General features: G+C 35.7%; 1 protein-coding gene across 3 annotated transcripts in view; it reads left to right on the plus strand.

Annotated features, from left to right (window-relative positions):
• The window catches only part of LOC120422625 (hyccin), a 57,650-nt gene that overhangs the window by 15,837 nt on the left and 19,033 nt on the right, over positions 1-22,780 (plus strand). For all 3 annotated transcript variants that reach the window (XM_039586119.2, XM_039586118.2, XM_052709334.1), the window contains 2 exons: positions 6,761-7,295; positions 7,358-7,474. In XM_039586119.2, coding sequence (XP_039442053.1) covers positions 6,761-7,295; positions 7,358-7,474 — 652 coding nt within the window. The remainder of the gene's footprint in view (positions 1-6,760; positions 7,296-7,357; positions 7,475-22,780) is intronic.

Below are 22,780 nucleotides of genomic sequence, written 5' to 3' on the forward strand. Positions count from 1 at the left end.
ATGCATTGAAACATCACAAGCGTTAAACCGGCCAGGCCTACTGCGTAAAGCCGTATCGCAGAGATGACTCGTAATTGGGTTGAGTTTGAGCACAGAGTGTTCGAACAACAACACAATTCTGAATCGACAGGGGAGGAAGAAGCGTGGGGACACACCACCATACGCTCCGAGATTTGGTTGTATTCGTTGGGAGCACCATGCTAAGAAGGTTTGGTACTCCGGGACCCTCTGGGATGGGACATTGTATTTCCACGAATGCCCTGGACACTATTTGCCGTGGTTATAGCGCCACAACTCGCTCTCTGTAACAGTATTCCTAATTCCAGTCCAAGCTCACCAAGTCGTCATGGCCTAGTGGTTAGCATTTTTTTTTTGCTTACCAATCCAAAGGACGGGGGATCGAACCCCGCCTCGAGCGACTTTGATTTTTCGTTCATATTCATCATTTCAAATTTCTGTGTTCTTAACTTTCTCGTTGGGAGCAGATGGGAATCGAACCCAGAACCATTCGCTTACAAAGCGAACACCGTAACCAGTCAGCCACGGTCGCTCCCTACAATAACAATCTAATAACAAAAAATTCATAACGATGAATAACTTATCAGGGTGGCCACTCAAGTCGGGAAATCAGGAAAGTCGGGAAAAGTCGGGAATCCTAAGAATACCCGTTTGAAAAATATTTTCAAACACTTGAATAATTTTAAAATATTTTGTACACCTTTGAAAATAATTTCACTCATTTCGTCTTTAGCATCGAACTTCAAAATTAGGGTTCCTTTCCTTATTTCAATCTATATTCAATCTCAATAGCTTGTAAAAGATTTTTCATGTTTTTTTTGCGAGAAAAAAATAGTTAAAATTTGCATTGGCTTGATTAAATTAATAAGATTTTGTTTGAGTTATTACAAATAAGTTTAGAGAACTTTTTTTAATGAATCATTCGTATGAAATAAGTGATATAATATGAAGTGTTGTCAAACTGAAGTTTTTATTGAACATAAAACATTTTAATACTGGCACTTCGATAAATCGAAATTGATTCATAAAATTAAATAGCAAAATTTATAAAATTTTGAAGGATTCTTCGTAAAACATCTTTTAAACAAATTCATTGATATTTTCAAATTTTGTAAAATAATAACTTTAATCAAGTGAAAAGATATCTAAAGATTTGATAAAAAAAATGTAAACATAAGAATAAAATTTAAAATTTTGTTATCTTTAACTTTTTGTCATCATCATTTTCACTGCCAGTAGAAACGAAGTTTCAAAAAAACTTTATGTTTGGTTGTTTTAAAAATAACAATTGAAATTATATTTATTTACTTAAAGGGTTACATACATGTAGAAAATCACAAAATTTCATTTTACAGAAATTTATTAAATCAACTCAAAAGATGATTTTCAATCACTCCTGAAAGTTCCATGAAGATATTTTATGATTAAAGTAAGTTACAGACGATTTAAGCTGAAAATTTTGCCATGTGTAAAGCGAACTGTCAAACTTTGCGAGCATTTTTCTCTGAACACCGAGTTGATTTACGGGTGCCACGATATCTCGAGATGGGATAGACCAAATTGGCTGAAATTTGGAGTGAAGACTCGCAAGACATATCCCGTGTGCATGACGAAGCCTGATTTTGAAATTTTGTATTTAAAAAAAAATACAAAAATCAAAAACTTTTGATTTTTTATATGAAAAACATAAAAATATTTTTATCTTTTTAAAAATAAACTTTTTGAAAATCGGCCTTCGTCATGCACACAGGACCGGTTTAACGAGGCTTCACCAAAAATTTTAGCCGATTTGGTCAAGGCAGCGTTGAGGTATCGTGGCACCCTTTTTTGAAAATGCTAACTTCATATAGCTGTATCTCGGCAATGATACAACCAAATGTCTTCAAATTTATTTTGTTATTAGTTGAAAATGCATATTTTAATGTACTGAAAACAGATTTAAAAAAAAAGTTTGAGTTTGTGCTCAAAGCAACCTCTGACATGTTTGCTGATTTACATGTATGTAACCCTGATTTTTTTAAAATTTTGTCCAATAGTTTATATTGACTTTTTATAAAGTGTTTTTGAAATGAAATCATTCTTCAGATAAGAAATACCTATTTTTTGAGGTTCTGGGAAAGTCGGGAATTTAAAAATGGGATTTGAGTGGTCACCCTGAATAACTAATCTTGTTATAAATAACATAAAATGTTATTGGCCTAGTATTTTCAAATATCAAAAAATGTTATTTCCGCGTTATTTCCGTCTGCTCGGGAATGACACTTGCTGTCATTAGCTCAATTTTGGTGGGCAAGAAAAATTCCACTTTTCCCTTTGAAAAGGATAAATGGAATAAACATATTTCTCGTCAACTTTTTAGTAGCAAATTGCTAGTTGTCTCCCGAATCTCCAACTACCGGCAATAACGTCATGATTCGAATTCCCGGACGCTTCGAAACCCGGACACTTCATTTTGTTTTATCAATTATTTGAATATAAGTTCGCATTATGAATGCCAAAACTGTGTTATTTGATGAACTCCAACATCAACATTCATTTAAAGTTTGTTTGAACGCTGTAGTTAATGCCAAAACAATTAAATACAATAAAATTATAAGTTTACCAAAAATGCGAAACATTTCACTTGAAATATTTCATAGGCGTTCGAAGCACCGGGAAGGCAAAGCAGAAATTTATGGTTACGATTTCCTTAAATTCTAGCAAATGTTTATATAAACTATCGATTGTTTTGATGTTAACAGCTTATTTGAGACCTAAAGAATGCCATTCACTAACATTTCAGTCCAAATTTGTGCGATTCATAAGTAAAATCGAGTGTCCGGAATTCGAAGCAAAAGTGTCCGGATTTCGAATCAGCTTTTATCAGTGTCCGGGATTCGAAGCACAACAAGTCATCTTAATTTTGAAATTCTGATGAAAAATTGTTTGAAAAGACATATTTTGCATGCATTTTCTTGAAACTGACTGTTTATACTACATCCTGATGATATTTCTACATTTCCAACTTATTTCATGATTTTTTGCCAGCTATAACAAAAATGATATGCTACTAAGTGTCCGGATTTCGAATCATGACGTTATATTTTTGTTCGCGAAGTTGACTTTATAGCTGTCGGCCACCATTGCTAGTACCAACCACTAGTGTCTTCCTTTTTATTTACATGGACTTCGCCGCCCTGGGCTCCTAAGTGTATGAAAGTATGGCACGGAGCGACGGCGCCGAATACCCATATTTACACAAAGAATTTTAGAGCGCCCGCCGCGGGATTCGAACCGGCAACCTCTGGATTGTGAGTCCAGTGCGCGGTTCGATTGATCCACACGAGTGGGACCATAATAACCCAATAAAAAAACACAATCACTAAACTGCCACCTATCAATTAAATTCCTAATCAAAGTTTCTTTCTTAATCTCGAAGACTGAAGCTTTTACAAACTGTGACTGAGTGTGTGCGCCTTTCACATCTCAAAGTCCTTACGCGCGTAGTACGGGTTAATTAATTGGCTGTTTAATTTTGTTTAAAGCTCATAAATAAATGACACAAAAAGATGCTCATGCAACTTATGCACGTAATTTAACTGTTACTAGCTAAATCAATCATTCTCATGTTGATTTGTGGCATGCTTCGGCAAAAATTTGTGGCATGGTGGGTCAAAAATAGGCACATTGACTGTCGAATCCTAGGAGCAATAGACCCAAAATAGGGACAAAAAAATGTTTTAGTTTATCGGGCTTTTACAACCAAATTTTGGTTTAAAAATTGTTCAAATCCAGAGTTTTTTTTTGATAAGGTCCTATATATCCTATTGGCTCCATATACACAAAAATGGCTTATATAGGCCTAGGATAACATGTCTACAAAGTTTCATTGAAATCGGAGAGGGTCGGGTACAAAAGTACCAGAAAAATTCCTGATTTGAGCTGGAATTGCTCTATAAACATATGAAAGACAATAGTTTATTGGTCCCTTAAAAAAATCTCTGAAAAAGAATCTGAAAAAACCTTGAAAAAGAAATGGCTCAAATTTTTTTGGGAGGGTTTCCTTTTACCGAAGAAGGTACGCAATTTCATCCCGTGCCTGAAATCTTTAAAAAAAAAATTTGTTTGTTGATAATAAGAAAATGATTGTTCAAAAAAATAAAATAAAAACGAGCCAATAACAAGTGAATAGCATGCCAAATGCATCTTTTCTGGCGATCCTTATATTTTTAGGACCTTTATTTGGGCATTCTCTTGTTATTTCACTACTAAAAGTAGTTCTTTTTGAACAAAAAACTGAATTTCGAGACTTTTTTATTAAGAGCTGCAAAACACTGCTTGCAAATTGCCTGTTCCATGATTGTGGGATGTTATTGTGCCTCCCACAATTGTGGAACACCTGAATTTAACAGATATTTTCACAAAAAAAGTTATCAGACCATTCATAAAACATAACTAAGCTTGAGTTTCATTGGTTCCAGTGTGTGAAGTCATTATTTTGTAAAAATTATGTACTCGTGGAAAGAACCAAAGTTTGTTTACATCCGTAAAAAAAAGTGTTCCGAATTTGTGGATTTCAAGGGTCAATGTTTTTCTTTGAAAACTTGATATAAAACGTAAAAAAATACAGTCGGTCAATACAACAGTCGAAAGATCACAAAAAAAGCTGTCACATAATTCTTAAAATTAATGTTTAGTGAACATTTTCAGTTTTTGTTAACATATAACTAATGATTTATCCATACTTTGATCCTGAATATACGAAACAGATTTTTTTGTTGAAAAATCTATCGTTTTGAAACAGTTTCACAAGTGTGAATGTGATTGAAAACAGTTAATTTCGTCAAAAACTTCATCAAATGAGTTATGAAACGTTCAAATTTTACTGAAGTGGAAACTGTAAAGACAGCAAAAATATAGGTATTCCATATTAATTGAAATGTCATGACGCAACAGTTTTAATGAGCTGGCCCCACTTTTTTTTTGCACTTATAAACCACCCAACTTATGACATTTGGGTTATTCAGGCTGTCGAAAATTTATTAAAATATTATTGAAATTGGTGGAATAATTTCTTTGCAACGATTTATATTTTAAAATATTCCATTTATCCAAGTATAAATCACCTGTTTTAAAATATTTTTACAAAAAAAAAATGTGAAAATATAAGTGAATTCAGTTAAAGACTATTTTCATTTTCATTAAATTTGTTCAACAACGATTGTCTTCAGTCACAAAATTAACAAACATCCATCAACCTAGACCACTGTTGGTTGGAGACATGAAAATTGCTATTTTTCTGCTATTTTTTATTTTTTTAAATTTAACTAGTGAATAAAACTGTTGGAAAAATTTAATATTCTGTTCTCCAGAATTTAAATGGCGAAAATGTCCAAAAAAGACCTGCGAGAGATTCTTTGTTTACGAAAACGCGTCGGTTCGATAATTTATTGCTCTACATTTCGATACGATTTTTGCGAAGTTGGCGTGACTCTGCGGTGTAAATTTGGTGTTAGCATTTTATTTAAAGTTCATATTTTGGATATCAAGTGAAGTTTTTGCCTAATTTTGACGATTATCCACAAAAAAATCGAATTAAAAAAAAAAGTTTTCATTTGGGTTTTCATGCCATTTGACATTTGCTGCAGCGCTGTTCCATTTTCCGTTGTTCCGGAGACATTTTTTTCAATGGGCATAGGTTGCATAAAACTTTCTGCGATAACTTGGATGCAAGTCAAAATCGTACCTCTTTTCATCGCAGGGGATCGCCATCTCGTTTTGTCACAGGGGGTAGATATTCAAGCTTCGATCTTGTAGTAGTGAAATTCGGACCGTTCAACGCGATAAATGGAAAATCGTGAGAAAAAGTGAGCGTTAGGTAAATCGTTATCAAAAGTGGATGCTGTTGCTGTGATATTTTGTCGGCGAAGGATTATCCTGAATAAGCCGCTTCTAGTTTAGTCCAGTTTTCTGCGCGACAATAGATATATTGAGACTCGGTTTCACGATTTTGTGCGTCCGGGAAATCCTGAGCAGTGCATCCTTTTCAAAGAATTTATGAATTTAAAACATTGTTTCGAATTATTTGACTTTTCTCCTACTACTCTTAATTTCCGTTCACTTTTTTCTTCGTTATATTTATTGAATATCTATCTTGTGAAATCCTTATTCAATTCTTCCACGCAGTTTTTCCTATTTTAAAGTCTAATCTTCATTTTTTTACTTTAACTATCTTTAACTGCCTGCTTTTGAACATTAAGCGAAAATGTCCAAAAAAGACCTGCAGTTAAAAAAAAACTGCAGCTGATATATTTATTTTACACTTTTATACTTTGAAATAACGCCATATTTTTTTTAAATAGACATTTTTTCACATTTGGCCCGCAAGCTTATGCAAACTTCAAATTTGGCCCGCCACTCTAAAACTTTGAGCACCCCTGATGTAGATATCCAGGCCACGAATTGTGGGAGTTCTTGGATATCCAGATTTGTGGATGGCTCCTTACCGGTGTTTTATGGATGACCCTTTATATAAAATGTTTTTGTACGCCAAAACCCCGTAACAAAGCTTCCCCGATTTGCGCCAATAAGAGTGTTATTTCTGGGGAACATTATTTGGGGGTTTGAGCGCAATTCGGGGATTTAGCATAATATTATGCTAAAACTTTAAAAATATATAATGGTCTAACTCTAAATAATTATTTTCAACGTTTGGTGAAAACTCAGGGCAATTTATTCATGATTTTCTCCTATTCCATTGCAGGAGAAAAGCCTCCTCCCGAGCGATCTGCGCCGCTGGGAAGAAAACAGCAACAAGGAAATCAGCTGGGGCCCGCTGCCCTCGATTGAGTCGATCAACGCGCAAAACCGGCTCAAGGTGATGACGGCGCTGCTGTTCACGTACAACCAGCAGCTCAACCAGATCCGCAAACCCGCCCTGTACCACCTGTGCAAGACCACGTCCCAGCTGGCGACGCAGGGATTCGCCAAGATCGGCCACGTGCAGCGCGCGTCCTACGGAACCGACCCGACCTCGCCACCCTCGTCCTCGTCACCGGGCAGTGGTGCGTCGAATTCGCCCACCCTCGCCGGCACCAAGTCGTTACCGCGGATCGCCGTCAGTTCGCAGTTCCTGGTGGAACTCGCGCACGCCAACTACTTTGCCATGTTCAACGAATTCGCGTCGGCGGCGATCGAGGCCGTGAAGGACCTGCACCAGCGGGCCTGCTACGAGATGCTGCCGGAGGTGATACTGGTGACGAACGCGATTCGAAACTCGTTGCACGCCAATCCTTCTGGTGAGTTGTGCTGTTTGTTTTTTGGCGAAATGTATTGAATTAATTGTGTCTTTCTTGCGCAGGTCAACCAAGTGACGGTCCAATGGGCATCAGTGTGGCGCTGACGCCGGCAACCACGACCGTGACCGTGTCCAAATCGATGATCACGAACGCATCGTTCCGGACGAAAAAGCTTCCAGGTACGTGCGAAACTCGATCTTCATCTTTCAGGCTTCCGCTGCTGTTGACCGCCGTTTCTGTCGCCTATCGGCTTTAAAGCAAAACATCACCTCAATTGCGGAAACTCCCTCCTCGAAGCGGACTCCGTGGGCGAGCTCTGTGTGTGTGTGTGTTTGTGCGTGTGTTTAGAATCATCCACCCGCCGCAACACGATCTCTGCGATCGTGCACATCACGTTGTGAATACGTTTGTAGTCGTCTCACCACTCCCAAGCACAACCCACAGACACAGCCACCTCCGACAAACAACGTCCGTCCATGTTGGGTGATCATCACTAACTGCAATCACACTTCGACCCTTTGGAAATATCACCACCACCCAATTTGCTAATTATCACGTGCCGCGCGCAACACAATTGTTTGTTTTACCACACACCCCCAACACAACACGACACCCCCCGTTTTAACTTGTTTCGTTTTGTGTTGTTCACCTTAATTTTTATGTTCTCGCACACAACTGTGTTCGTTCCCGGCTGCGAAGCGAACGGCGTTCGCTGAAAAGCTGCGTCCTGCATCTAATCACATTTATTGTTTAATTTATAGTACTGTGTCATTTGCTCATTTCTATTATTTAAAATTACTTAATATCAATATGTTTCAATTCGTTGAAAGTTCAACACTCGGTACTGGCACCGGCAACACAGTTGGTTCTTGCAAAACTCATAGGGAAAGGTTCAATTCTCCTGACAATCTATGTGCCGAACGTGTGTCGAAATCAACCTTTGGATTTGATGGTTAGCAATGTAACGCAGGCCCTTGAAGTTCAAACATCGCGATTTTTGACCTATGAAAAACGAATAAGTATTGATAGTGTGTGACCTTTTGGCCAAAACATGTAATTTTTTTCGATGGAGAATTATTATTACGAGCTACACTGCCGTTCACGCATAATTGTCTCATGTTCAAAAAAGTGCAACTGAGAAAAACTCGAAATTTTTCGACCGATTTCTGTGTTTCTACGCATAATTGTCCCGTAGGTTCCTATTCGCCGTATGTGTCCCTAATCGCCCCCGTTAGCTGTTCATCACCCTTATTTGGGATTCTTTTGCTTTAAAAAGGGTAAACCAGACGTAATGCTTCGTAAAACTAATTATTCCGTGTAAGAAAATATTTGGTGGGACAATTATGCTTAGAAGTTTAACGTTGGGACAAACAGACTTAGTGTTATTTTTAATGAGTTTCCGAACAAAGTTACAGATTTTATGTGTTTTTCTTAAAGAACACGTCAAACTAAACTTAAAAATGTCATAAAGTCAAAATCGTCAAAAAATGACATGGGACAATTCGTGCTTGCCATTTCATTAGGGCACATAACTTTTTTAGGCAAGAGTGTGTCCCTTTCACACCTTATGTAAACTGTCATTTGAGTAAAAGGGATACAATATTGTTTACAAAAGTGATGTGCCCTTTTGAAATGTTAGGCTCCAATTATGCGTAGAACGGCAGTACACACGCAGAGAAAGTTGAGATTACTTTTAAAATTAATGGGACTATGAAATAGGGTGGAATCAGAAATTGTTTTTTTCAGCAACACATTTGTTGGGTCCCTGTTAGGGTCTCAAACAACCTCCTAAAATTTGGGAGTGATTGGTTGAGCCCACGATTGGCGCAAATCAAATGAAATTTGTATTGAAATTACTATGGGAAAACTTGCATTTTCACATTTTTGAATTTAGAAAACTTATGTTTTTTTGCCTTCCTCACCTTACTGAGGAAAGGCTATAAAATCACTCAAAAAACGAATTGCTAAATTTGACCTCCTAGACCCACCTTCATGTATACTTATCGACTCAGAATCACATTCTGAGCAAATGTCTGTGTGTGTGGTGGGACGTTGATCAAAAAAATGTGCACTGGATTATCTCGGCTCTGGCTGAACCGATTTGAACCGTTTTGGTCTCATTCGATCCGTCTTGGGGTCGCATAAGTCGCTATTGAAAATTATAAAGTTTAGTTAAGTACTTCAAAAGTTATGCTAAAAAAACGATTTTAACAAAAGTCCAGAAGATTGTAAAAAGGGTGGTTTTTGTAAGAAACCATGTCATGTTATACATTTTTAGAAAGGTATTTGAAAGACCTTTTCAACGAGTTCAAAAGATTGAAAATCTGACAACCCTATCGAAAGTTATACGCACTTAAGTGTTATTTATGAACTTTTTAGAGGCCGGATCTCAGATAATTTGATAAAAACGTTGTCCGGATCTTTCATGCGACCTGTCGTTGGATAGGTAATTAAAAGACCTTTTCAACGAGTTCAAAAGATTGAAGATCTGGCACCCCAATAAAAAATTATAAGCACAAAAGTGCCCAGAATTATGAAGATCTGACTACCCAAGGAAGGCACCAACCACCTAATGGTGGATTAAGTAACGTTTTTTATTTAATAAAACTAACACCGTAGAAGTATAGCCCTACTGTCCTGAACAACTCTCCCCAAGACAGTATGATGATAAATTGCATCTAACGAAAGATCGAAGCGTTCAAGCGAGACATTTTGAGATAATCGTTAAAAATAATAATTTTTGCCTACACTACCAAGTCAACCGAAAACTTTCAAAAACTATAATTTATTTGAGTACCTAATTAACTAAAAAATGGCTTCTGAACATTTCTTCATAACGATTTTACGTAAGGTTCATCAAAATATAAAAACAATCATGATTGTTTTGTAGTTCATGGTTCATTTGGCAATGTTGGCACTACTTTTGAAAATTGAGTATCTTTTTTATGACGCACTTTAGCACCGTACTGTCGTAGGGAGAGTTGTTCAGGACATCCAGGGCTTTACTCCTACGGTGTTAGTTTCATAAAATAATAAAAAAAAAAGTTAATTCAAAAATGTGAAAATGAAAGTTTTCCTATTAGTAATTTCCATACAAATTGCATTCGCTTTGCGCCAATCGTGGGCTTAACCAATCGCTCCTATATTTTGAGAGGTTGTTTGGAACCCTAAAAGAGACCCACTTTGACTTTGATCATATTCAATTTTCCCATATAACTCGATTCCACCCTAATGAAACACTCTACTGTTGATGCTCTCTATCAACAAACCGTTCATAGAAGGTATCAACAATATTTTTGTTTTTGTCTGCTCTACAACTTTGTAAAACATTGTTACTCTAAATAGTAACCCTGCAAAGTTACAAAAAACACGTAATTTTAAAATGATTTTTTTGTTCTGAATGAAAAAATGACCTCTCTGGGTTATTGCAGATTCGAAAATAACATTAAATTTCCCATAAAATGACATGTCTCATGATTGAGTAACGAGAAATGGCAGAGTTTTTAAAACATTGTTGGTATTTTTTCAATAAAAAATACATTTTTGGAAATTTTGAGTACTTGATTTGCGTCCAATTTTGAATAAAATTCCCTTTAACATTAAATTTCTATCTCTACACGGTGTCGAACTAAAAATGACTGAAAAACGTGTCTTAGTAAAAATCCTGAAAAATCAAAGGGGTCGGACCACCCTACTGTCACGAGATATCGAAAAATGGACCTCGAATTCGTGATCAAGAACTAAAATTACCCCTTAGAACAAAGTTTCAAGGACATCGAAGAAAAGTCGGGGCAACTTTTTCTGATTTCGTGTGGGTTGGCGGAGAATTTCCAGTGCTGTTAAACGTTAATTAACGTTAACGCGTCCGTTAATCGTTAAAATTAACGTGAACGCGAACGGAGCCTACGTTGATCTTAACGTGAACGTGAATAGAGCACGTTAAATTAACGTCGTTAATTAACGCGTTAATCCTTTTGAGGCCCCGACTTTGAAGGCCTGTATCTTCCAAACGGTAACATCTAGCGAGTTACTTCCAGTTGCATTCTACGGGCATTAACTGTGACTATTGGGTTGGTTCAGGGCATCTGTGGCCACTCCGGAACCGATTCCATGGTACCATCCGTCTTGGAGTCTCATAAGTCGCTATTGAAAATTATAAAGTTTAGTTAAGTACTTCAAAAGTTGTGCGATTTTGACTAAAGGTATATAAAAGACCTTTCCAACAATCTCAAAACATTAAAGATCTGACAACCCTATCAAAAGTTATTACTACTCAAGTGTTAGTTACACAATTTTTGGATGCGGATCTCAAATATTTTGATAAAAATGACGACCGGACCAATCATGCAACCCATCGTTGGATGTATAATCAAAAGAACTTTCCAATGAGAACAATAGATTGAAAATCTGACAACCCTGTCTAAACTATATTAGTGCGAGGAAGGCACCAATCACCACCAAGTTACGTTTTTTTTTTGTTAATATGTAATCGCTTTGAATTATTTAGGGACAAATCTAGAAATGATTATTAAATTATGAGACGAAGAAAGTGGCATATATATTTTTTGAAAATAATTCAAATCCAGAGTTTTTTTTTAATTGGTCCTATAAACATATGAAACACAATAGTTTATTGTACCTTTTCAAAAAAAAAAAAAGAAAAAACACTAGAAATTTGAGTATATTTTTTCAGTTTTAAGATGTATACTGTACTTTTAGGATTGAAATATTAGGTATTTAAGAAATAATTGTTCAGGAATCTTTCAACAGTATAAAACTTATCAACATGTGTTGAGCCTTTTGAAATTGAACGAAAAAATTTAACATTTTTATAAAATTTTGCATTGTTTCAGTTTTTCTATTACACAATTAAATTTTAATTTATAGAAAACTTTTTGAATCTGAATCTGAAAATATTCACAGCTTGAAAAAAGAAATAGTTCTTATTGGATTTAAATATTGACTTAATTTTACATTTTTTTGGAAATGAAGTTTATTTCAACAGATTGTAGCACGTAAAAAATTATAAAATAAGGGTTATTTTCTCTAGAGTGTAATATTTTTTTATCACTACTTATACACGATTCGATGCGTTTATGAGATAGGGTAGAGTAGTCATCAATGAGACACGGGGAACAATGATAAAATGGCTCTCACAAGTCGTAGTTTTAACCAATCAGGGTCATATTTGGGGGAAAGGTGTGTCTACTAGATACACGTCTGCCATAATAGTGGCTTTGGTTATGGACGCTCCCTTGCAAAGTTATTTATAAATGTTTGATTCTGGGGTGTAAAAGTAAATTATGGACAAAAATTACTTTTTCGCTCGTAGGCTGCCCTTAACACCAAAACTAATATTTCTTCAAATTTCTTTCGACGTTCCATAGGGATTGAGTTGGGCTACAATGTCCTTTCATTAGGTTTGGCCAAAATTTAGAATATACCCAGAATCCAGGGCTGTCTCATTGTTCCCCACTCATTTCAGCCCATGGGTAACAATGAGACACTTCGATTTTTCTTCATTAAACTTTTCAAAATCTATGGAAATCTTTCAAAACATTAATTGAAAGTGATTTTTGGCATATTTGTATCCCTTAAACTTCATTTAACCTATAATACAAAGTTATTTGATATAAATATTTGGATTTTACAAAATTTACATACTTTTTAGTATAACTTTTGTTAATTAAAGTTCTATGTTGGCAAAATTGCTCTTAAATGTTCAAGGCAAGTCAACTGCAATGGAACAATACAAACACATGATGTTTTACTAGAAAAGTATTGATTTTCGAAGAGTGTCTCATTGTTCCCCACCTGTCTCATTTTTCCTGCCAAGTGCGTCTACAATGAGACAGTTGAATAACTCTGGCTATAGAGGTCGGATCGATCTCATATTTTGGTGAATGTTGGAACACATTAAAAGAAATAAAATGCAACAAAAAGCTTATTAAAACATGCTGATGAAAAAATTAGAAAGATCTTTGAAAGTTGAATACCAAAAGTGTCTCATTGATGACTACCCTACCCTAGTCACAATTTACACAAACTTTCATCCGCGAAAACAATCAAAACATACAAATATTTCCAAGTCAAACCAAACATCGCCATGATAGCGTTTCTGCTTGCCATCTGATTTAAAAAGACAATCTACTTTAGATAAAGGATCATTAATTTAAATAGAATTCTGGAATCAAATCTTGGTGAAAATTCTCGGTAATCAAAACTAACAAAACTCTTAATATTCTTAGCACAATTCTCTAAGATTTTGGTCATTCGATTTTATTGCATTTTTTAATCCGGCTCCGGCTGAAACTTTTTTGGTGCCTTCGGTAACGTCATGATTCGAAATCCGGACACTTAGTAGCATATCATTTTTGTTATAGCTGGCAAAAAATCATGTAATAAGTTGGAAATGTAGAAATATCATCAGGATGTAGTATAAACAGTAAGTTTCAAGAAAATGCATGCAAAATATGTCTTTTCTAACAATTTTTCTTCAGAATTTTAAAATTAAGATGTCTTGTTGTGCTTCGAATCCCGGACACTGATAAAAGCTGATTCGAAATCCGGACACTTTTGCTTCGAATTCCGGACACTCGATTTTACTCATGAATCGCACAAATTTGGACTGAAATGTTAGTGAAAGGCATTCTTTAGGTCTCAAATAAGCTGTTAACATCAAAACAATCGATAGTTTATATTAAAAATTTGCTAGAATTTAAGGAAATCGAAACCATAAATTTCTGCTTTGCCTTCCCGGTGCTTCGAACGCCTATGAAATATTTCAAGTGAAATGTTTCGCATTTTTGGTAAACTTATGATTTTATTGTATTTAATTGTTTTGGCACTAACTACAGCGTTCAAACAAACTTTAAATAAAAGTTGGTGTTAGAATTCATCAAATAACACAGTTTTGACATTCAAAATGCGAACTTATATCCAAATAATTGATAAAACAAGATGAAGTGTCCGGGTTTCGAAGCGTCCGGGAATTCGAATCATGACGTTATACCCAGAGAAACCATTTTGCATCATAAATTTGTCCATATAATTGTCCATGCAAATTGCCCATACTGCCCATACAAAAATGATATATGAAAATTCAAAAATCTGGATCTTTGAAGGAATTTTTTGATCGATTTGGTGTCTTCGGCAAAGTTGTAGGTATGGATAAGGACTACTTTTCAGAAACTTCCAGAACGGGCAAAACAATCTTTGACCGAGTTATGAGTTTTTGAATCAATACTGATTTTTTTTTAAATCGAAGTGCCTATAGAACGCAAAAAAATTTCAACATTATTTTTCGATGTAAAATCAAATTTGCTATCAAAACGTACTTAAGTGAAATTTTGATAAAGTGCACCGTTTTCAAGTTAAAGTCATTTTAAAGGTAACTTTTTTGAAAATAGTCGCAGTTATTATTTTTTTTAAATTAGTGCTGATGTTTGCCCACCTTTGTAAAAAATATTTTTGAAAAGCTGAGAAAATTCTCTATATTTTGCTTTCTTGAACTTTGTTGTAACGACCCTTAGTTGCTGAGATATTGCCATCCAAAGATTTAAAAACAGGAAAAATGATGTTTTTTAAGTCTTACCCAAACAACCCAGTATTTTCTAATGTCGATATCTCGGCAACTTATCGTCCGATTTTCAGTGTTAAAATATGAAAAATTCGTGATGTTTTTTGATCTTTTCGAAAACAATATTTTTAATTTTTAAATCAAGATAACATTTCAAAAGGGCGTAATATTGAATGTTTGGCTCTTTTGGAATGTTAGTCTTGACATTACGATGCCTCTGTGCTCTGTTGTGCTAACTAGAAAAGAAAACCAGCAAGCTAAGAATAGGAGAGCACAGAGGCCTCGATTCGATAATAATGGGTTGTTTGGGTAAGACTTAGAAAACATCAATCAAGATTTTCCTGTTTTTTGAATCTTTGCATGGCAATATCTCAGCAACTAAGAGTCGTATCAACAAAGTTCCAAATTGCAAAATATAGAGAATTTCTCAACTATGTTTTTCAAAAGTAGGCAAACATGGGCACTAATTTAAAAAAATGAATAACTGCGACTATTTTCAAAAAGTTACCTAAAAATGGCTACAATTGAAAACGGTGCACTTTATCAAAATTTCACTAAAGTACTTTTTGATTTCAATTTCGTTTTTACATCAAAAAATGAAGTTGAAAATTTGTTGCGACCAAATATTTAGATTTTTTGAAAAAAAATCAGTATTGATTCAAAATTTCATAACTCGGTCAAAGATTTTTTGCCCGTTCTGGAAATGTTTGAAAAGTTGGCATTTGGTATCCCCTAAAACGTATCAGAAAATAAGAGGAAAGATAAAAATAATAACCCAAAAAACTCCGAACTTTAAGTCAATGTTTTTTTTTTGTATTTGCAAGACTATTGCATCACATATTGATTAAATATTTCTTCATATTAATGTGTTACTAAAAAAGACTTCAAACTTCAAAGAAACAGTTTAGCGTACGCTGCTCATGTTCTGATTGGAAAAAGAGGACGACATGTTACTCAATCATTTTCAACAGAACTTCCAGTCTCCTCCGATTGACATAAGAAATTGCATCAGCCAATTATTCGCACTACTGCGTATCCAAGAATCTCAGCACTAAGTTGGTTCTATCTAGCGGCAGATAACGGGTGTCGGTTCAAAAGATTCGATAAGCTTTACTGTGTGGAAAATTGTACAGATACTTTCTCTGCGATGTCCTTTCATTGCGCAACACCCACTTTCGTTGTGCAATTGGGTGAATATTTATAAATCTTTGCGGAAGTGGGTGTGTGCGTGTGTCCAACAACCCACGTTAAGCCTACGGGAACGTAATCCCCCCCAGATTGAAGTGTGGGACTATTTTAGCATCGGTTTCATTCAAAAACACCGCAGACACTGATTGGCAGCGGCAGCAAACCGGCCCAGGTGAACGGCCCCCCTACCTGGGCATGGTATCGGAAGCAAATTGATATTTCTGTTTTTGAAGTGTGTCCTTCAGGCTGCCAATCGGTTGCCGGCAAGGTTATAATCAGCTCTTCTGGATACGGCTGCGATTAAGGGGGTTGTGTTACATTTTCCTTAGCCCACACTAGTTGGAAAACTTGCCCAAACCGTCCAAAAAGTTAGGCCATAATCCAATTAACGAAAAATCCGTTGTGGTTGGCTTCAGAATCTAACCCCGTATTGCATGATACATATTAGTTTATAGGAGCAGCTTTTAGACGGGTTTACGTCACTGGTTACAGTTGTGTAAAGCACGATTAGTTCTGTTGTTGTGCAACAGGATAATTGACAATGCGCGTCACATCTGGACAGCATGGGCACAGTTGCTAATGAACAGGATTCTGTAAAAATTTGATTAGGGCATGTTGTTTCATCCACGCGTAGGGTTAATTGCATTGTGTTGGATGTATTTTCCTGATAAATGTTTTTTTCGATTGCCAGACGAGAATAAATCTGTTCAACATACAAAGTTGTCGCTTATATTATTGAAATTGGGAGTGACCTTGTTTGCATTTGCAAACTATTTTATTTTTCACTGTGGTAAAATGGATGGGATGTTCCCATTCAAACTAGAGGAACTAAGAAACGTTTCTGTTCCACTAACTACCCCCCATCTATCAGCTTTTTCGAGGGTTTTCTTCAGCACTTTTTTTTTTATTAGGTCCTATAAACAAATGTAAACATTGAGTGTATCTATCCCGCTTACTCCGGCGGCTATTGACATATGGTGTGAGAGGGATGCACTCAATGTTTGCATTTGTTTATAGGACCTAATAAAAAAGGTGCCTAATAAAAAAATATAGAATTCTCGTCGTGCCTTCTAAGCGAGTAACGAAAATAAAGCAATGTCGAAACAGATATCGATTAGCATGAAAATAGCGAAATTACTAGCCAACGTGCTTTCCAACCAGCGATGATAAAGGAAGGACTTCAATTCAAATTCAAACACATGCATCAACTTATTCACAGCATAGAGAGCCGTAAAATTTCCTTGGTAGTTTTTTTTTTCGATCATCGAATAAATTTTAATAACCTTTATTGTTAAAAAAAATACGAGCATATCGTTTTTCGGTCCATAGTCACCCCTACTGGTGGCTGATTTATTTTTAAGTTAAACATATGATTTTTGGTGGCAGTGCGTGGCCGAATGGTTACGCTGTCCGCTTTGTAAGCGGATGATTCTGGGTTCGATTCCCATCTGCTCCAACCTTCCATCGGATGAGGAAGTAAAATGTCGGCCCCGGCCTTGGTTGTTAGGCCGCTAAGTCATTCCAGGTGTAGGAGTCGTCTCCATGCCATAAGTACAAACAACACACCAAACCAAGCCTACTCCGGTGGAATCGCTGGCGGCGGTTGGACTCGCAATCCAAAGGTCGTCAGTTCAAACACTGGGGTGGAAGGTTCCTTGGAGTAGAAAGAGGTTTGGGTGCTCTCTCCATTCAAGCCTTCGGACTCCTAGGTTCGAGCAGAAACTTGCAATAGAGACCACAAAAGAACCGGGGGTCGTTAATGTGGATGGTTTGATTGATATGATTTTTACTACAAAAAGAAGAGAAACTTGAAGAAAAAATATTTATTGGAAATAACAAATTGAAACGTTTTTCTATTCAATAAAACAATATTGATAACCAGAGGTCTAATGTTCAATGTCTCTTAGGACATTTTATTGGACATTTTATCAACTCATCGGATTTTTTTTTTGCAATTCCGTCATGAAACTACTTTATTTTCCTGTCATTCTCGAACGACAAAAAACCTTACTTTTCTGTACCAAAAATAACCAAAAATAAGTTTTAGTGTTTTATTTCGAATAGGTCCTAATAGGTCCTACATATGAAAGACAATTGCTTATAGGACCTATAAAAAAACCTTAGATGTTCTACTTTTCAGCGTTGAAAATGATGCTGAAAAGTTGAACTTTTTAGCACTTGTTTAGAAAAGTAATACTTTTCAACACGGTATTCGGGTCCTTTTCGGCCTTAAATTTGTCCAGTGTCCAAATTACGAAACTCGTTGCTCTATGCTCCACCTTGATCCTTTGAGTGTTCGTAGAGAAGCTGCTAAAGCCTTTTTTGTTGCTGACCTTTTCCGATCAAACATCAACTGTCCTTTTCTAACGAGTGAACTGAACGTCAACATTAGACGCCGGGTGCTTCGCTCACACTCTTTTCTCGTTATACCTGGAGCCCGTACAAATTATGCCTTCAATGAACCTGTTTCTAGTATGTGCAGGGTTTTTGAACGTTGTTACCCCTTTTTCGATTTCCATTTGTCTCGTCCCCGTCTGAAGCACGATATTTTTAATTTTCTCAGGGAAACATATGTGTTTTGACAAAGGTTTAGACCGGTTTATTTTTAGTTAGTTTTATTTATTTATTTATTTATTTATTTATTTATTTTTTACTTTGTGCTAGTTTAGTTTGTTAGCTTAAGTTTGATTGTATATATCCTCTATGTCATTTGGATTGTAAAATCTGTTGATAATAAAAAAGTAAGAGGTTTTGTGCCTATTTGAGAAGGACCCATCGGTAGGCGTTCCACTCAAACGGGCTTTTCCCTCATATAAAACATAAAACATAAATTTGCAATAACGTTTGCTATATACATTAGAGTGTTTCAACCAAAACAAAAAGTTCTCAGATCACGGCAAACCGAGGTTCCCCTTGTAAAGGGGGGGGGGGGGGGGGGATTGGGTGTGCTTTTCGTTCTACAGGTCGGGAGACAACATGTATTCTCTCCGAATAAAGACAGGTGTGTAGGGGGGGGTCCGGTGGTTTAGTGGTTAGCGTGGTAGCCTCTAAACCCCAGTATGGCCTGGGTTCAATCCCAGACGGACCCGGTGGCATTTTTCGAGATGAGATTTGCCTGACCACGCCTTCTATCGGATGGGGAAGTAAAACGTCGGTCCATTTGCGTAAAAGAGGTTTTGGGTGACTCACCACACATAACCTTCGGACGCCTAGAAATGAGCAGAAACTTGCAACAGAGACCACAAAAGACCCGGGGGTCGTTAAAGTGGATTACTTTGCTTTTTTGTGTAGGGGATGGTCCAATGAAAACATTCCAGAAGGAATGAGGGTTGTCCATTCTGTCCCCAAGGTGTGCATTGGATCGACGTCCGGTGTCTCCAGAATCAACAATTCACCCTTCAAAAGTATCACATTTCCTTAGTATGCTATGACGGCTTTGTGTAAAGCATGACACCACATGTCAGACGGTGAACACGTGGAGAGGCATCGATTGCATTATTAACACAAAATCATCATCATTTTATGTTATTTAGAATAGTTAAAAGTCTTACAGGAACATCAATAATTATAATTTTATTACTTTAAAGAATGTTTCTGAGCCAAAACTTGAGTGTATGCTCTGCCACGTGTTCGCCTTCTGATATGTGGCGTCGTGGGTTTCATCTAGCCGTCATAGCATACTAAGGACAATGCGATGCTTTTGAAGGGTGATTCGTTGATTCTGGAGACACCGGACGTCGTTCCTTTGCGCACCTTGGGGACAGAATGGACAATCCTAATTCCTTCTGGAATGAGATCATTGGACCGTCCCCTACCTACCTGTCTTTATTCCGAGTGAAAACATGTTGTCCCCTGACCTGTAGGAACGATTGAACGAAAAGCACAAAAATCCCCATAGTAATTTCCATGTAAATTTCAACTCGCTGGGGACAGGCCAATTCTCAACCAAATGGGCTGATATTTGGCATGAGAGTCCCAATGGGTATCCTCTACAAGGGGAACCTCGGTTTGTCGTGATCTGATCCCCTTTTTGTTTTGGTTGAAACACCCTAATATACATGCTAGAGCCTTGAAGTTTTGAAAAAAAACATTTTACAAAAAAATAAACCTAGGACGACCCCTAGGGGAGCGTCCATAAAAAAGTTACTTTAACGGTGCACATCAACCAGAGCTTTTGCACCAAGATTTTTGTTACAGACTTTTTAAGTATCTTCAAAACTACGGGTACTATCGAAATATTTTTTTATTCATCCCCTAAAGTACTTTCCACAAAGTAATTTACAACAAAGTTTGATTAATTTTACAATCCCGTTATTGCAGGATTGGGTCCGTAAGTTTGACAATTTTGGAATAAGAAGGCAACAACTTCCTTCGTTGCTGTGCACCCTTAAAGGTATTGGGGTTCTTTTCGACCCCAAACTTTAAAAAATCGTCAAAAATGACCACAGTGACCAAACCCGGTTTTCCAGGTAGGTTTCGGAAAGGGGACATCCTTAGCTTTCATTTGTGACCAAAAGAACCGAAATCTGTATTTTTGATGATTTTTTAAAGTTTGGGATCGAAAAGGACCCCAACATACCTTATGTGTGATTTTTTTCTAATACCAAGGGAAGGTTAATTGACAAAATACATGCACATGAATATAACTTAGAGCGTCCAATTTCCCGGGGTTACAAATTTCCCGGGAAACGGGAAATTTTCAGACAATTTCCCGGGAAATCCCGGGAATTCCCGGGAAATTCAAAATTTATCAAAAATTGATATGATCTTGGTTATAATTAATATTATGCAACAAAATTGTATACAACATAAACATTAATGGTATAAATAAGTGTGAAGATCAATCAACAGCTTGACTGCATGTAAAAAATCATTCAACTACAAGAAAATGTATTTTGGTATTTTTTGATGAGAAATTTTTAACTTGCCGCTGTGACCAGTTTATTGAAATGAGAAAAAAAAAAACATGCAGAAATTATTTTTTTCATGACAAATACTGGTTTCAGCTCTTGAACAAATGGTAAAGCTTTTTAGTGTTGGGTTTTCTCCAAACAACCCAATGTTTTCAAATGTTTGAAGCAAGCTTTGAATTTATTTTTGCATTTTTTGAGAACAAACAATAGAAAGTAATTTTTCAATGATTTTTTTTTGTATTATTATGCAACATGATTTAAATTATACGATAAATTAACAACATTTCACAAAAAGTCTTCTATTTTTTCACATTTAACCATCTAACACCTGTAGTTGCACCAGTGCTCCATAATTCTTTTACTTCAAATTGTAATTTCTTTAGTACTAGGTATTCAACCAATTGAATTAATTCTTTTTGCACAAATTCGATTCTCATCTCATTTGATCATGGTAAACAAAAACGAAAAAAAAATCTCAATTTTAATTTGGAGGTAAGGAGTTGCTATTGTTTTGATGAAATAACATCAATCTGTTAAAAACTTACCTAATTGTAATAATTTAATACTCATTAAGCAAGATCTATTTCCAGTTGCTTCAAAAATTAATATTTTCAGAAATAAGTCTAATATCATAATTTCTGATAATCTGATTAATTATATGTAAACCAAACAATACATTTAATTGAACAAAATCATGTTGAGTTTGTTCATTCATTATTTTTTCAGAGCATTTTCAAAAAATAGTTACAAAAATTTAAGAAAATGTATACTTCCGCTTGAATTTCGGGAATTCCCGGGAAATTTACAAATTTCCCGGGAAACGGGAAATATTTTTTTTCGGGAAATCCCGGGAATTCCCGGGAAATTTTTTCCCGGGACGGGAAATTGGACGCTTTAATATAACTCCATTCAAAGAATTTTTTATTTAGCACTCGTCGTATCGTCGTATGTACGATTCGTACTGAAAAAATCTTCTTCTTGCAACATGTTGCACAAACTACTATTTCAGGAATGGACTATCAAAGACATTATTAAAAAAATCGAAAAACTTGAGTTTTTCAGTTCAAATTAAACTTAAAGTAGCTCTCTTGAAAATGGTTCATTTTATCAAAGAAAAAAAAAGAAAAAAAAACTTTAAAGTACTAGAATAGATCAGTGCTAGAGCGTCCAATTTCCCGGGGTTAAAAATTTCCCAGGAAACGGGAAATTTTTAACCAATTTCCCGGGAAATCCTGGGAAATTTTAAATTCATTGAAAATTGTTCTGATCTTGGTTCTGATTAATATTTTGCAACAAAATGGATAGGACAGCGACATAAATGGTTGAAATAAGTGTGAAGATCAATTAACAGCTTGACTGATTGTTTAAAAAATCTTGCAACTACAAAAAAATGTTTATTTTTACTTATTTTAAAAGCTCAAATCGTACAATAAATTTAAACATTATTATATATTTAATTTATGAGAAGTTTTTTTTATCAAAGTGTTTGGACAGTGAGTAAAATGAATCCATACTACACAATGATACAATTTATTTAAAACTTGCCTCGTGACCAGTTTGAGAGAGTGTGGTTTGACACATAACGTTGTAATAAAAAGAAAAAAAAAAAAAAACATGCAGGAATTTTTAGTTTTTCTTCAAACAACTCAATGTTTTTAAATATTTGCAGCAAGTTTAAAAACTATGTTTGCATTTTTAGGGCACCTCTCAAACAATACAAAGTAGTTTTCAATGATTTTTAATGATTTTATTATACCACATGATTTTAAGGTTTATAATTGACTTCAGTTAAAAGTTTTTTCATA

The sequence above is a fragment of the Culex pipiens genome, chromosome 3 (assembly GCF_016801865.2).
Source record: "Culex pipiens pallens isolate TS chromosome 3, TS_CPP_V2, whole genome shotgun sequence".
In the NCBI taxonomy this organism is placed as follows: Eukaryota; Metazoa; Arthropoda; class Insecta; order Diptera; family Culicidae; genus Culex; species Culex pipiens.